Here is a 15,698-nt window from a genome sequence, read left to right as displayed (position 1 = left end):
CTATTTCAGAAGTTGCATGCAAAATAGAAACATTTCTCACAGATGTTAAAGTAACGGGAAAACACAAAATGCTTTTTTTTCATCTTGAGCAACAAAACCAGATTGAATTTCATTTTCAGGCTGTCCTGTAATAGTAAAATTTTACAAGCTTACTGTAAATACATATTTCTGTTGTGATTTTCAAATATGTATGGAAATTTTGACTTAGGTTCAGAAATGTTTGCTTTAGTAAAGTGGTAAAATACAGGCCAAATCCGACATGCCTGCAACTCCATAGCTTATTTCCTTTTTAAATCTCTTTGCCTAGGATAGAACTTTCTAATGGAAGAAGTTTGGAGCAGTAAAATACTGACTTGTTTTTTCTCAGTTCATCCTCTACCAGCTTGATTTTTTTTTTCCTTCAAATGCTGACATCTTTTTCTCACCAGTGGAAACCATAATTCTGTAAGTAGCTTTTGAATTTTGCCAGAGTGTTTTACTAAATTTATTGAATAATTCCAGTAAGGAATGTAAAAGCACAGGGCTGTTAAACTGGTGAGTGTCTTTTTCTGATATAGACTATGGCTTGTCCTTACTTTTTGGTGCTTAAACTGTCTTCTTGCTTCTCTCATTTTATTTTTGATAGATAGCACTGTGCCTGTAAAATTATATTTATATAGAACTATAGTTTCTAAAGTGATCACTTCCCTAGTATGATTACTTCTGATGTAGTCTGTATTAAAAACAGCAGGGTGGTGTGTTTTTTTTTTATTTTGGGTCAAATTGTGAATGATTCTGATGTGAATGGTGTGTGCTGGGGCGTTGCTCCCACACACCACCTACTCTTCCGTTTATATCTCCTGTGTTGCAGTCAAAGCATGATGGAAACCCCTACATACCTTCCTCTTAGCATCACTCCCCACCAGCCTTCTCCATCAAGTACCCAACAAATGACAGGGAGAAAACTGAATTTGGGTTATTTCTCTGTTTCCTGGTGGCCTGCTGTCTGCGGACAAGAGCCCTTGCAGCCCCCCTTGTAGGGGAAGGAGGAGAGGGAGCAGAGAGGATTAAAAATCCCTTCTGTGTGTCAGGAGTTCTAGCAGCTCATTTCGGGATGAGGTAGTTTACTTCAACTCAAAGTAGAAGTTTGTTGTTGTGCGATTTTTACCTCTTTTGATAATGTGGTATAAATTTCCATTGCTGAACACTGCAAAAGTTGGTCACACTTTGTAAAAACTAGCTAACAACACTTTAAGTGGGGAGGCATTCCTTCCTGGGATCTTAACATGTGACATAAACCAGTGATAACAATCTTGAAAAATTCTGGGTTTTTTTATTCAGAGGTAAGACATGGAAAGATCAAATTCTTTCCAGGCTGAAACTAATTCTTATTTAATGCTATCTTATTTGGCTACATGGAACGTTGGGCCAGGAACAGCTGAATCAATAATCAGTCCAGCAAGAGCTATCATTATATTTTGCTTAACTTTAGTGCTCTCCAATGCAATTAAATAGCAAATGTGAAAGTGGGCAAACAGTACTTAGAATGGAACACAATTTGTTGCCATTTTTTCTTATCACAGGTTTAGATATTCCAGTACAAACACTTGCAGGATTTTGCTGAGATTGTCGATAGTGGTTTTGTCAAGGTTTTCCTCTGTGTCCTCCGTGGTATGCCATACTGCAGGAAAAGGGGATGGAATCAGATGTAGGACTGGAACCCCTATAAAGAGGAAAGTGAAATTTGGAGAAGAAATATTGGAGAAGTTCTGTTAATCCAATTGATACGTCGCCATTTAGCAACAGTCAGGTAACTACTCGATAAGCTCACTTTATAGAGGAGCGTGTGTCACTGCAGCTTCCTTTTACCTTCTTTTTGAAGCCTGCGACTGCATCCCATCTATTTCATTGTGTGTTTCCTAAAATTGGCACCTTCCTTTCCATAGAGTACTTTTTTTTTTTTTTTTTGAGGCACCTGTAGCTAGTGGTTTTAGTGCTATTTTTTTGAGATCCTTTGCATTGTAGTTGTTGATACCGTGTTTAGGAGCTACAGAAGGGCAGAGAAACCACTGCAGCTCCCCAAAATGAAAACTGATTACCATGTTCTTGTGACAGTGTTAGGTTTGAGCACTTTTTGAAGCTTTTTTTTAGTCGTCTCCATAAACAGTAAAGTAGGGTGTCTGTATTTATACTCTGTAAAATATAACCACTGTTATCCTCGGATAAAACAACTTCCACTTGAAAGGATCTGTATCACTGTATATATCTCTCTATATATATCTCCATCAAGCCACCTATACATACTGCAACTTTTAGGTAAAAGAGGAGTTAAATCAGTCTTCTGCTTCCTGATTGCTTTGGGGGGGGAGCATTGTTTCTCTCCAGCCTCTTTCCTGTTTTACTGCTTTTCCTCTCTCATTTTTCAGCTGCATACCACTAAGGAATCTGTTTTCTTCACGAGGTGTTAATCATGTTATTAGAAAAGGTTTTGAGGTGTAGTCATTGTTTTCCCCTATCGGCTTCTCCCATGTAGGATTTTTGATGTGCCTGAACATGTGTATGAAGGCTGTGTTGGTTTTGTTGGGTCTGGGCCCTGCCTTAGTGTGAAAAATGAAAGATTCATGGAGTTGAAGAGCCATTGAGCAGGAGACAGTAACCATAGCTCAGTGAAGAGAGCACTTGCTTAGAAGTGGAGGGGTATATCTGCTCTTGTGCCTGCTTCCAGAGCTGTGTGTGCATTTTACATTACTCAGTAGTTAACAGAGCATAAGCAATGGTAAAATTGGGCTGGATATGAAGATTCCTCCCTCTTCATTGAACTAGTGTTACATTCCTTTTTGATTAACCCTTCTCTAGCAATGTGACTCTTGTAGTCCTTGCTGTACAGTGGAAAACGTCAATCAGAAGAGTTTACTATATCTACTACCCTTCTTTGGCCAACCTTAGTTTTGAAGATGCTCTGCTGAGTGCTTGAACTGAGAAGGACATTGAATCCGCATCTTGAATTTGGACAAGTGCGTTAATCACTGACCTGTAGCTTGACAAGGTGGCAGCAGTAGTACAACTGCTTTCCCTTGCTCTGATTGCACCCCAAAGGAAAAGAATGAACACAAAGTCAGAGGCTATGGTGTAGGTGTCTGCCAGGAGAAATGCTTAGGTAGGGAATCTCAGTTTCAGGTATGTGCCTCATTCCAGGAGGGATTTCAGGGATGTTGTGTCCTTTTCTATTTCTGCTGGCTACTCTGTGCACCTTTCTCACCCCTCAAGCTGACAGCTGTGAAATCTCCATTCTCTTTAGCGAATGAGGATGTCTAGTTCGAGTATGTGAGGTTTTGCAGGAGTTAGTGCCTTCAAATTTACCCAGGTAATAGTGAGCATTACTGTAACTTTGACAACAGATCTTTAGAGATTTTTGTAGTCTTTGAAGATATGACCCTTGAGTGTTGCACTGCTCCTAGAAACAGTAACTAGCTGGCTAGTGTGGTATGTAGTGATATCCTACTGGATCAGAGTTGCTTATCTTTGTAGGACACTACTGCTGACAGAAATGTCTGTTATCTCTGTGCCATTGGAGCTGTGCTCGTGCAAAATGACTATGGGTATGTTTTATCACTGCTTTTCTTCAGGTATGTTTTTCAAAGCTGTGACTCTTGGCCTGCATAAAGTTGGATTTGGAAGCCTCAAGTTGGGGCAAATAAGCTTGGAAAACAGGACCGTCTGCACTTGCTCATTCACTAAATTATGCATTTGTTACTGAACTTATACTTTAAAATATAAGAGCTTCCGGTACCTCTTAATAAAAATGGAACGTGGTCATCTTCAACCAAGCCTCGATGTAAAGTAGTCTGGAAATACTGCCTTTCAACAAGGTGATTCTTCAGCAGATTCATGTTGTGTAGCTCTTGCTCTGTAATTCACAATGAAAGTGATTATTACGACTTTTGGACAGTATGAGGCCTGTTAGCACACCTTATTTATTTTCCCTCTCACATGGAAGCTTTTTCCATCAAAGAAGAAAAAGGAGTTGGTGACTGTCTTTTGCATTTGTTTAGTACTTAGAAGACCTCAAGGTTGGTGCTATTACCGTCATTTTACAGAAGTGAGAACTAAAACACAGAAGTGAAGCAGTTCCCAAGAGTTGCAGAGTGACAATCAGTAATAGAATCTGTTTCGTGGCTTCCAAGTGTCTAGGAATCTTCCTCAGTTCTTTTATTAATTAAACATTAAAATCTTCCTACAGGTGTAAGATGAACCAAATTTAACATTTACATTATTAAATATCATAACTGTAAAACAGAAAAGTAATCTAAAAATCTGATTTACAGGACTTAATACATTCAGAAACTACACACTAAATTTTCAAATTCATCAAAAGCCCATATCCGCCTCTCCTTACCAATTGCTTGAAGCCTCTGAAACCATCGAATAGTGTTTGGAAAATAACTGGGAAAGACTGGGTTTGGTGCACCAATTAAATCCAGTAGTACAAACAGGTCCTGCAGAAGAAAGAATCTTTAATACAGAATTCTTTACATTACTACATCACCATCAACAGCAGCAGCGATGAAACCTCTTGGTTCCTGTATAGGTCATGACTAGGTCTTTGATAGCTCTGGCCAAAGATCTGGCTTTTCTACTGTGGTGCCTGAGAGGAACTCATTAGCAGAACCCGATTCCAATCTGATGCATTTTGCTGTCTTTCTGAGGGGGAAAAATGTAAGCTGTTTCTCTGTTCCTCAAGCTCAAGCAGACTGTATCACTTGTTTGACTTTTGTGTGTTATATCTCTTTAAAAGCAAAACTATGGTAGGTGGGGAGAAAGAAGAGGAAATTGCTTCTTCCCCGGAGAACAACAAAGTCTGTCAAGGGAAAGACATTTTATGAGTCAGAAGATACAGTGACAGAAGAAAAGTGTCTCAGCAGTGAGTAGGGAAACTAGAAGGCAGTAGAGAGAAGCGAGCAGACAACGAGAATGTTAGTAGGAATCAAAGGGAAACAGAGAGCTTGCTGTAGCTTAGCACTGATCTAGGGAGATTTGTTCATAGACTGATACTATGTCTGTGCTCTTTCCTAATCACTTTGAATTCTCTCTTTTGAAGAAGGTGGGTATCGTAGTTTATATTCTAATAAATTTGTGTATTTTGATATTTCTGTTACTCCTCCTCATACTTACAGGGAGAAGGTCTAAGCAGATTCACCTGAAAAGCTCTTGCCAACTCACATCACATAAAATTTCCACAAGTCTGCTTCTTCCTTTAACTTTGGGGGGGTTCATGGTTTCTTGGGAGTTTGGCCAATTACTTACTAATTAAATATTTATTTATTAATTATATTGATATTTCTATATTAATATATTAACTAATTAAATATAAATAATGCAATTTACTATTATTCATTAGGGAGGTGAAAGCCACTTACTATGCCCTGCAGCTGATTTGTGGTTGTTGAACCAGGTGGATGTGGAGTAGATACCATTTTTTGAGCTAAATGTTGAGATCCATAGAGGGAATCGGAAGGGGACCACCGGACAAAGGCTTCTTCACCATCAAAAAATATGAGCTGAAGTGAAAGGTCTGGTCTTGATGTTGAGCTGGTCTGTTGGAGGAAGTTAAAAGTAACGTAACTGATTCTGGCCAGAACATTAAATAAAGGACAAATACTGTAGCCATATAAGCAACATCAGTAAGGGTATATTTTCAGGTACCCTATGCAACCTTCCTATGGCTGATAAACACAGTTATGGTGTAATAGTGGTAGTGATCAGTCGTTATGGTTTATCTAGCACAGTGACACATTCTCCAGTCTGGTATCATTTTGGTTCTGGTTAAAAGTTTCGTTTCTGACTTTAGTGGACATGAGCTGATAATGTTGAGACAGGTCTGCAAAACCAGGTAGCAGAAACATCATCTCAAATAATGAGGAGACGTTGTCGGCAACACCACCTGATGTGAGTGCTAATTTTATTACTTGATAGCGCCACAAAGGAGTAATATCTCTGCTGCTGTTGTGCGTCAGTGGAGGTGAATTATGTATTTTAAAGTTGATGGTTCTTTGAGGGACAAAGAGCAGTCAGTCGTGAGAAGAATGACCGTTTCTTTTCCTTCAGGGGGACTCGCAGCCACCCAGGCAGCTTTACCCTGTACCCAAAGCTCAAGGAGTGGAGTAGATACGCCCTTCCCTTTCAACAACCAAAAATATCACAGCAGTAAAAACTGAGAATATATATGATTAACATATTTAATCATAGGAGACATCTGTGTGAAATTTCTTCCCAATGTAGAAGGACCCTTTTTTCTCTCTCTGTTTACTAACCGAAGCCTTGTTTGCACTGCCAGCATTTCCTAATAATCTACAACATGGCTAAACCCAGTTTGGTTCCGCTATATGAACAGTTTTGGGAATTGTAGTCTTGGCAGTTGCCATAAATATTTTAACCCCTCTGTGAATTAATGTGACTTCAAGTGAAATTGCATGATGTGTTTAAAAAGGTGGGGTCACTGACAACAGTCATGTCCTGTATGGGCTACAACTCCCAACTAGCTGGAGCTGATCCAATGTAAACAGTAGTGGAAAACTTCTATAAAATGTTGCTCACGTAGGCAAGAGCATATTGATTATGCTCACAGTGATATATGGATTTCTCTAACGGCAATGCTTTGCTGCCCTTTGTCCTTTGCACAGGACAGAGCTCTTTTGATAGCAGTCATTTTGCATTACATTCTGGAGAAAACTGTATTAATGCCTTTTGAATTTTAGAAAGTATTATTTGTAATTACTATTACTGTTTAACACATTCTCAGGTCTGAATAATGTAGAGAGATGGCTTTGCCTTTAATTTTAAACTTACTCTATATAACTGGAGAAACATCAAGATAAAAATCACAGAGTCAAGTCAAAGTATAAATAGATTTGGCTGAAAACATAACAAAATCTGTTATGGTACTATGAGCACAGCAAAAAGGTCATAGCTAATGTATTAAGCAGATGGATCCCAAAGTATATTTTGTTAACAGACTGTACAAATGGTAGCCTGTGCAAAGTAATTAGATTGCCTTTTTGTCAAATGCTGTCATCGTACATGATAAAACAATTTAATCAAAAAATGATGTATTACTTGTGAAAAGTTCCAGTCTTTCAGTCGGTGCGCAGGTTGTTTCATAAATAACGATCAGGCAAATTTATTCTAAATGAAGCTTCTAAATGAAAGCATATATATTACAGGAGTGCTATGTTTTGTGATTAAAAACATCAGCATATTCTTAATCTTCTGATTCTTAAAATATTCTAATGTCAGAAGGCACCAAATCAGTTTCTGGAAACAACTGCCAACAAGTAACCTTAATACATGAGCTGAGTGTATTCCCAACACTTTGTAAGGCGTTTGAGAGACCTTTTCCTGTGCAAGCTCTGTTAGTGTATGACAAGTATTCTTCTGTAAATAGTAAATACCAAACCAGTAGATGGCACTCATGAATCTGTAATCCTACAAGTTTGTAATCCTACAAGCTTTTTAGAGCTTGTAGGATCAACAGATTTTTTGTGCCTAGCAATAGCAGCTCTTTGAAGCAGATTTTCATAGCACGGGTAACACAGACTGATAATATTGTACTATTACTTGGCAGTTTTCCAGTGCTCAGCCATCACTTGTTTCATAAATAAACTATTCAAATTGATAAAGGAAAACAAGAAGAAAAGCTTGAAATTGTTATGGGATGGAGGGACATGAGTGTAACTCTTGCGCACAGCAATTAATTTATCCATCTCCCAAAACAGAATACAACTTAGAGATTTAAAAAAATGCAAAATTCAGAAATCAGCAAAACTTTGTCAATGACCCTAGATGTTGCTGGATATGATAGGAGCTTCTGAGTAGGGTTCTGTGTCTTTTAGATAGAAACTAGGATTATATCTCGACGAGTCTATGAAACATGTATTATTCATGTATAAGAAGTTTTAATGTGACAATGTACTCTAAAGTAGTAGATACAGATCTCTGTTCTGTTCTTGAAGTTAATGGGAGTTTTACTACAGGCACCGTAATCAGAGAAGCAGGCACGCAGGCTATGGGAGAGAACACAGACGCGCCCTAAGGCCTATTGCCATTGCAAAAACAAATGAAACAAGCAAACTACCTTGATTAACTGAAGCTTGTCATCCAGGGCACGTGCCAGCTCCAATATCATAGCACAAGGCACGGCTGAATCAGTTGCTCCTACAAACACTTTCTCCTGCCATTGTTGTCCAAAGAATTTTGAGTCGTAGTGGCAAGCAAGTACTAGATGGCGTTTTGCAGAGGGGTTGAGAGTGCTGATAATATTTGAAAATGTTTGATATCCATATGGTGTGTATCTCTGAAATGTATCTTCTTCAATTTCCCAGCCAGCCTGTAATCTTTGAAGACGGTGCTTGATATGCTGCGATTAAAAAAAAAAATCAGATCAATATTGCTTGCTTCAGAAAGACGTTGCAGACAAATTGTCGTTAGCTAATTAATAGTGGCACTTAAGCTTATTTCTGTAAGTTCATGGTATTTTTAAAAGATAAATTTTATAGCAAAAAATGTAGTGCCACTATATAAAATAAGCAACATCTTTGCTACCTTAGCCTCTGACTGGCTCACTTCCTTTTCATTTCTCCCTTTTGTCTCTCGTCTTTGGAGTCTGAAGGTGCTTTGAATGATTGCCCATTAATATGACACATTAAGATTTTGATCTCTGAAGTTTCCAGGCCAGTGTTTTTTCAGGTGTAACCAGGACAGATTTAACATTTACCTCTTCAAGTCTAAACTCAGTTGTGCCTTTAAATTAAATGTCAGAACTGGCTGCAGGGAACTTGGTGTAGCTATTTTGACAATTACAACATATAGATGCTACAGCAGTATAAAAAAAAATGCTGGGTTTTTGTTTGTTTGTTTGGTGTGGGGTTTGGTTTGGGTTTTTTTAGCTTCTATGAGAAATCTGCCTTTCAAGTGACATAAGTTGTTTACAAGGCTATTAAGAGACAGTCTGATTCCTGTAAATTAAAGAATTAAACATTTCAGAACAATGTTTTAAAAATTAAATCCTGTAATTGTAGCTCATGTAAAGATAAAAATTGAGATAGAGAATCTATAAAAGAGATCATTCATTTTAGGTATCTTCCTACCTAAAGAGAATACCTCTAACAGCCCCAGTTATACTTAGTACAGAGTTCTGGCTAACTCTTATTAGAGGGCCATCTCTGTTGAGCAACTTATTTTTATGGGTCCCTAGAGTGCTTCTTCAAGGCAGATTCCTCTCTTTTTAAATAAACATTAGGAAAAGCCTCTAAGGGGAAAAAACAAAACAGACTTTGAAGACTTCTGCTCTTAGTGAAGTCAGTGGGATTATTGCCATAAATTTTAGTGCTAGAACAAACTTCCATTTTGTTTGTGGTCACCCTCTGAAAGCTTTTATGGCATTGTATGGTCTGTCCGCTATCTGTAGGCTGAGCAAAGGATGTCTGTGATGCATTAAGGGAAATATATAAGCCTGGATGGAGTTCCCAGTGTGCACTATCTGTGACGGGCACTAGCCTTCTCCCTTAAAGGAGTCTGATACTTTTTCTGTGTCTTAACAAAGAAATGTCATCCGTTTCAAACTCCATTGTGCTTTGACAATGGAGGACTCTTCTTTTTTCCTTTGGTGGAGGTCTACTTTAGTACATTCTGTTACCTTGTAACAGGATGATCCTATTTTGAACATGATGTGTGGTTTTCTAGCCTAGGCTCAGCTGGTTTTTTGTTTTTCTTACTTTTCCCCCTTTCATTTGGCTGCCTTCCAGGGTATCACTAAAGAAGCCACAAAACTAAATCTATAGAGACATGCACACACACAGACACAAAGCATTAAACAAGCTGCATTTTTCCAGTCTACCAGTTGCAGAGCAGCAAATAAACTTATTGTAGTTAGAGCTATCTTGGAGCTGTTGAGTCACTGCCTAAAGGGTAGATGAAGGCTAGTGAGATGTGTCTTTTCGTAAACTCAGCTGTACCACTGTTTTAGCCTCCCGCTTGGCTAATGTAATCCAGAGCCAGCATGGCACATGGTCCTGAAGATGCCCATGCTGTGAGTGCAGAGCAAAGGTGCTGACAGGGCAGCAGCCCAGTCGTGCGGTAACTCATTGTGGCTGAAATACAATGTGCTGGAGCTTTCACGGGGTTGGGGCCAGGTGCGATATGGATACGTTAGCCCAGCATTAACTCACTGCTGCGCTTGGGCCAGCGGAGCTAGCGTGGTGCTGGGACCAGTGCTGCACTTCATCATGTTGACCATTTTATTTGCCTGCCTGTTTGGGCCCCTCTGATCCCTTTTTGTGTTGATACACCCATCTGCAGCGACACTACGGGGGAGTGCAACAGCACAGGATCTCTCCAGGAAAAGCGGGGGGGTGTGTCATTTATTTCATCCCCATGTATTGTCCCAGGGGGTTTGAACTACTGACCAAAAACCTGCTCACTTGAGGGGAAAAGACAACGGTTGTGCTGTACTTTGGGTACCAACCCTGAGGCAAGCTTTTTAATTTAAAACATAAATTTAAAAACAGATTTTTCTTTTTCCATCATGCTATGCAGCCCTGGGAAATAATGTCAGCTAAAGTGCAAGCTGTGTCATGTAGGCTGTATGCAGTCTAGACCTGAACAATGATAGAGTTCATCCTACCGAATGATAGGAATGTGTCTGTCCCTTTAGTAGTGACTAAAGGCACTACCAGAATATAAATAATAGATGTTCTTAGAGGTTTTCAGGAAATGTTGTCTTACCTGTCGTACAACATAATTTCCTAGTGATCCCGAGTATCTTTCTATCAGGATAGGGCGCAAATCATTCTCCCACATTTCGGAAACATCTGTGTTTGCTGCAACTTTTTGAATAGCATCAGAATGTAAAATTCTTGGTTGGTGAGAATACTGTAGAAGGGACAAAAAGGAAAGATTGCTATAACTGTTACTAGACCTTTTTAACCATAGTTTTCTTCAGAATTACAGTAAATGTGATGTATTGTGCTACTTTGATTTACTGTCAACGAAAAGTAATTTTAAAAAAAGCTTTTCTCTCAAAAATGATTGACATTTTTGTGTTCTGTGGCTTCTGTATCTCGTATTTCCATGCAAAATATACTAGTATTAAAACCATGAGAGAACTTTTTACCTACCAGCTAGCTGTAAAAATTCAACCCATGATTGGGTTCTCTCTTTTCTAATATCTTAATTCTACACACATACAGTCATGTCTGCAACCATGCCGCCTTCAAATGAGGTTTCCATTGAGACAAACACCAGCAGCTTTGTTTTTAGTAGTCATAATATTTAGCTTTATGCTGTGTCTACATTATGGGGTACAGTACTGCAAAGAAATGCATAAGCTAGCTCAGCCCTGGCAAGCGTGAAGCTGTGTCACTGTGGCCTCTGCCCACAGGGGTGGTATTGGCGTGACTACACAGCATGGTGCAGCTCATTTGGGGCGAGCTGGGGTACACATCAGCTTTGTGACACATGGGTTAACCTCAGAACTGCCAGCTTGTCTCCTGTGACAACAGCTAGTAGTGCTAGTTACCTCCCAAGTGGCTGCTTTTCTGTTGCCTAAGCACAGACCTTTAGAGCTATTTCAGGTGACCTGGAATACTCAGACATCCTCATGGGGCTGGAAAATGCATGTCTTTGACATGCAAGAGCCGTGTGCTGTTCTGGAACAGTATGAGCTGAATGCCAGATGGGATCCCCAAGGACATCTCAAATGCCCCTTTCGGCACCTGATTTGAACCTATCCAATCTCTAACAAATGTCTCCTCAGGAACTTCCTGAGCCACTCCAGTTTTTATACATTCCTATTTTAGGCACTATCATAGGATGCTCCTATCATATCCATCCCTTATTTTTATCATAGAGGCTTCCCTCTTCTCTTTCTCCTACTGAAAAACCCTGGTCTGTGTATTTGTTCTTTGCTCTGAACTGCCTCACATGATTGATCAGACTTGCTGTCCTTCAGTGTACCCTGTCTACCTCGTCCTTTCTGAGATGAGGAAAGGGAGCGAAACAGGAACATGCGTACACCGTAGCTTATAGTGTAGGATAATGGTATTTTCTATTCTATTCTTTTCCTTTCTTCAAACTGTTTAACAACTGACTTGCTTTTGGGCTGCTGCTGCGTCAAACTGAGATTTTCATAAACGTATTTACTCTAACTCCATCACTGTATATGTTAACAAAATATAATCATCCCCCCTCCTTTCCCACTCACTCATGTACATCATTTCATATTGGTCTGAAATGACTGCTGAAACTCATTGCCTGCCCAGAAAGTGCATTGACCTTGAGATCTTCTGCAGTCCTGTATAATGACCTGTTATCTTAATTACCCAGACTGGTGAATATTGTTAAAAAATGTTTTTTGCCTCACTATTTGTCTTCTTTGCTACTTCATTTGTGTGTGTGCTGAGCAAAGCAGGCACAAGCACAAATATTTGCTAGACTTCACTGAAAACATTTAATTCTTCGCTTCTCTCTTTCCCTAGCTGCTTATCTATGTGTGCATCTTTCCTCTAATTCCACTTCAGTTTACTAGTGAAATTAAGCAGAGGGAAGACACGAAGACACTGCATCCTACGATGCCAGTTTTAGTATAGTGTTTAAAGCTGCATTTTGAGACTATAAGGACACCAGATTTTAGGATGTGCAGTTAACATTTTTAATGCTAGCAAATTTAGACATGGGTTAAAGAAAAATTGTGTTTTGTCTGATATAAAGAAGAACTTTTACAAGTTTGGAAATTGTATTGTAGAAGATGCATAAACTGTCTTTTGAAAGACTAGAAGTTTAATATGGTGGAATTTGCACCAGTGTAGGAAAGGCACAGACAAGAGAAAATGCTGTCGGGGAGCTGTTCTGTTTAGGAGGAACAAACTGTAAGAGGAGAGAGAAAAGCTAAAGCTGTGCACTTCAGAAGAGTGTAGGAGAACAATTTAATTAAGGAAGTTCAGAAAATGTGCCTTCAGTTGAACAAGTGAAGGGCTCCATCAGAGTGTGGAATCGTCTCGCTTCTAACCGTAGAGCATGCCTGGTAACTGGGGCCATTGAATCACTTAGCAAAGAAACATTTTTATTATTAAAGTACAAATGTATGAAAACACTTCAGAAGAGGGGAATAAATTCCCATTTCTAATAATGGAGATATCTTCAAATTTGGGAAGTGAAAGGAGTTAAAAAAGTGGTCATGAAATGAAAGAGAAGCAGAACAAGATCTGTAGGAGGCTCATTCCATACAGCGTTGGTCAATCCCCGTTTCCTTTGTGGTCACAGCAGGGAGGCAGGGCAATGTATCTATTACAGGGCTACCACTAAACCTTTTGTGCTAAGCTGCATAAAACTGCAAGACTTCAACTTCTACAAGTAGCCCACGCTTACCTGCCGATTTTGGTATATTTCAGCTCAGTGCCAGTGGAAGTTAGCTTCTAAGAACTCTCAAGTTTAGGACCTGATTCCTCCTCCTCAGTAAAAGGAGGAGGGGGAGGTCTGTGCGCTGTACAACTTTCAACTTTTGGCTCACGCCTCCCTTTAGGGAAAAGGAACAAAAGTTGTCAAGGGAAAAGAATTTCATGAGAAAGAGGAAGTGGTTCTTCATTAGTGTCAGCATGGGCAGAGGAGTTCAGATGCTATGGTTCCGCGTGATACTACTTACGTCACCGGCAAGTAGATTGACGAGCTGAAATGGAACGAGCTAATGAGTGTGTTGGTGTGGCTCAAAGGGGCTGAAGAGAGGAGCAACTGGGGCTACATACTTGTATGTTGACTAATATGACTAATGATTTAGCCTCATGTATTATATAGGTATGTATTATATATGTACATATACATGTATTATGCATACTATAGATGTATTATGTTACATATGTAGTCTACATGAGCTATATGTATCGTAAGATACCATTAATAGAACAGAATGACAAAGTTTCTCTTTTTTAAAAAACACAACCCAACACTTACTTGAATGGGGACTGAATAAAATCAAGGAGAAAGGGAATGACTAAGGGGAATTGAGTGGAAAGGTATGAAGGAAGCTTCATTTTGCCACTTTGTCCTCGACTGATCTGTTGATGAAGAGAATGGTGCACTGGATTAGTGGAGTTCAGTCAGTTCAGCTCTTCTATAGACACCTGGGGATGGGCCCTAGAAGTATATTTTCCATTTGGAAATTCCTGATCCCTTTAATTGAATGTAATTTGCAGTTGTATGCTCTGCCACGTTCCACGTGGTTTAGTTTTTCACAAAGAAACTATGTTAGTGTTTCATAATCCACCACTAAGAGTTGTTACACAGAGAAATCAGGGGTTTACTGCTTATTACTGTTTCATTAAACGTTATCTCAAGACCGCTTTTTTTCACTGGTTAACACAACACTTTGAATTAAAAATGATATAGTATGGCTCTACGACATATTAGAATATTATAACCTTTCAAAACAATTTTGCAATAGCTATCACCACCATCCCTACTTGTGTTTGCTAGCTAAATGTGCATCGCTGCTGGAAGAGCCATTTGTTTTCTCAGGCTAAGACACTGTCCTCTGAATCACGGCAATCACGTTGAAAATTGGAGTATAATAGAATGTTGTACGGAATATAATTTTGGATTTTGATCCCTCTTGTCCTGTTTGGGTTTCCCCCTAAATTGACTAACTGACTTTTGCCCCGACAAAGCTTTTCACTCCAGCTGCCCCTTCCCGGGCGGTGTGAAAGGCATCGCCGACACAAGCGTGTGAAGAGGTCTCGTTCTCTGCAGCCGATAGCGCGGGGTGAGAGGGAGGCCATGTTGCCCATCCTTCACCTGCGCTCCCCGCCATGGGCGGCGGCCGGTGACCCGCCCCGGGCAGGGTGGCGGGAGGCGATGCGAGGTTTCCCGGCGGGCGGGTGCGGGGGGGGGCGTACCACCGCCGGGTGCGGGTCCCTGCCCCGCGGGAAGGTGCCACCCGCCGCCCCAGCAACCAAGCGGAGGGGCAAGCAGAGCCGGAGGAACGCGCCCGTGACCCACCTTCTCCAGGGTCCAGGCTGCTCCGGTTGCCCTCCCGAGCACCAGGCGAGCGCAGGCGAGGGCGCAGAGGCACAGTGCCCCGAGCAGGCGGGAAGCGGCCGCCGCCCCGCCGGCCCCTGCCATCCCTCTCCTCTCCCCTCACGGCCCGGCGGCTCTCCCCGCGGGCCCCTTCCCTCCGCCTTTCCGAGGCCCGGGCGTGGAAAGCGGAGAGCCGGGGCCGGTGCCTGCGGAGAAGGGGCAGCGCGGGAGGCAGGGAGGGAGGCAGGGAGGCTGCTGCAGAAGCGGGCGCTGCCTGCTGCAGCCGCGGCTCTGCCAGCCTCTCCCAGCTCGTCCCCCCTCCGCAAAGAAGCCCCGTCCCTGGCACCACGTCAGCAGCTCCAGGAGGGCTCTGCCTGCCACCAGCCCCGGGGCCGCCGCCGCCCCCTCCCTCCTCTCCTCCCCCCTCCTGGGACGGCGGCGTTGCGAGAGGCGGCTCGCAGGGGCCCGGGGTGTTCAGCGTGAGAAGGGCAGCAGCCCGCGGTTTCCCCTGAAAACTCCTTTTGTGTTTCTAGGGCCGGCTCTGGGATGACTCGAGGCTCAGCGGCTCCCTGGGAGCGCGGCGCGTTTGAGCGCGGATGGGGAGCTCCCGGCGCCTGAACGAGGGCTCTGTCGTGCGGCTTCGGGCTCCCGCTGGGAAC

General features: G+C 41.4%; 1 protein-coding gene across 1 annotated transcript; it reads right to left on the bottom strand.

Annotated features, from left to right (window-relative positions):
- Positions 1 to 60: 60 nt before the first annotated feature.
- QPCT (glutaminyl-peptide cyclotransferase) lies at positions 61 to 15,352 on the bottom strand. Its single transcript, XM_068405185.1, has 7 exons — positions 15,022 to 15,352; positions 10,759 to 10,905; positions 8,111 to 8,392; positions 5,397 to 5,573; positions 4,376 to 4,475; positions 3,770 to 3,886; positions 61 to 1,702 (listed from the first exon to the last, which is right to left on the bottom strand). The coding sequence occupies exons 1-7, from the start codon at positions 15,142 to 15,144 to the stop codon at positions 1,557 to 1,559; spliced, it is 1,092 nt and encodes a 363-aa protein (XP_068261286.1). The 5' UTR covers positions 15,145 to 15,352; the 3' UTR covers positions 61 to 1,556.
- Between the last annotated feature and the right edge of the window lie 346 nt (positions 15,353 to 15,698).

The sequence above is a fragment of the Nyctibius grandis genome, chromosome 1, assembly GCF_013368605.1.
Source record: "Nyctibius grandis isolate bNycGra1 chromosome 1, bNycGra1.pri, whole genome shotgun sequence".
NCBI classification, from domain to species: Eukaryota; Metazoa; Chordata; class Aves; order Nyctibiiformes; family Nyctibiidae; genus Nyctibius; species Nyctibius grandis.
This window is presented reverse-complemented; position numbering and strand designations above follow the sequence as displayed.

Excerpts from the sequence above, each read along its gene's own strand:
- QPCT (XM_068405185.1), bottom strand. The coding sequence starts at position 15,144 with ATGGCAGGGGCCGGCGGGGCGGCGGCCGCTTCCCGCCTGCTCGGGGCA. Across the intron at positions 10,906-15,021 it reads CAGCCTGGACCCTGGAGAAG|TATTCTCACCAACCAAGAAT; the intron begins GTGGGTCACGGG and ends TCCCTTCTACAG. Across the intron at positions 3,887-4,375 it reads TCAGAGGCTTCAAGCAATTG|AGCAAGAGCTACACAACATG; the intron begins GTAAGGAGAGGC and ends TGTGAATTACAG.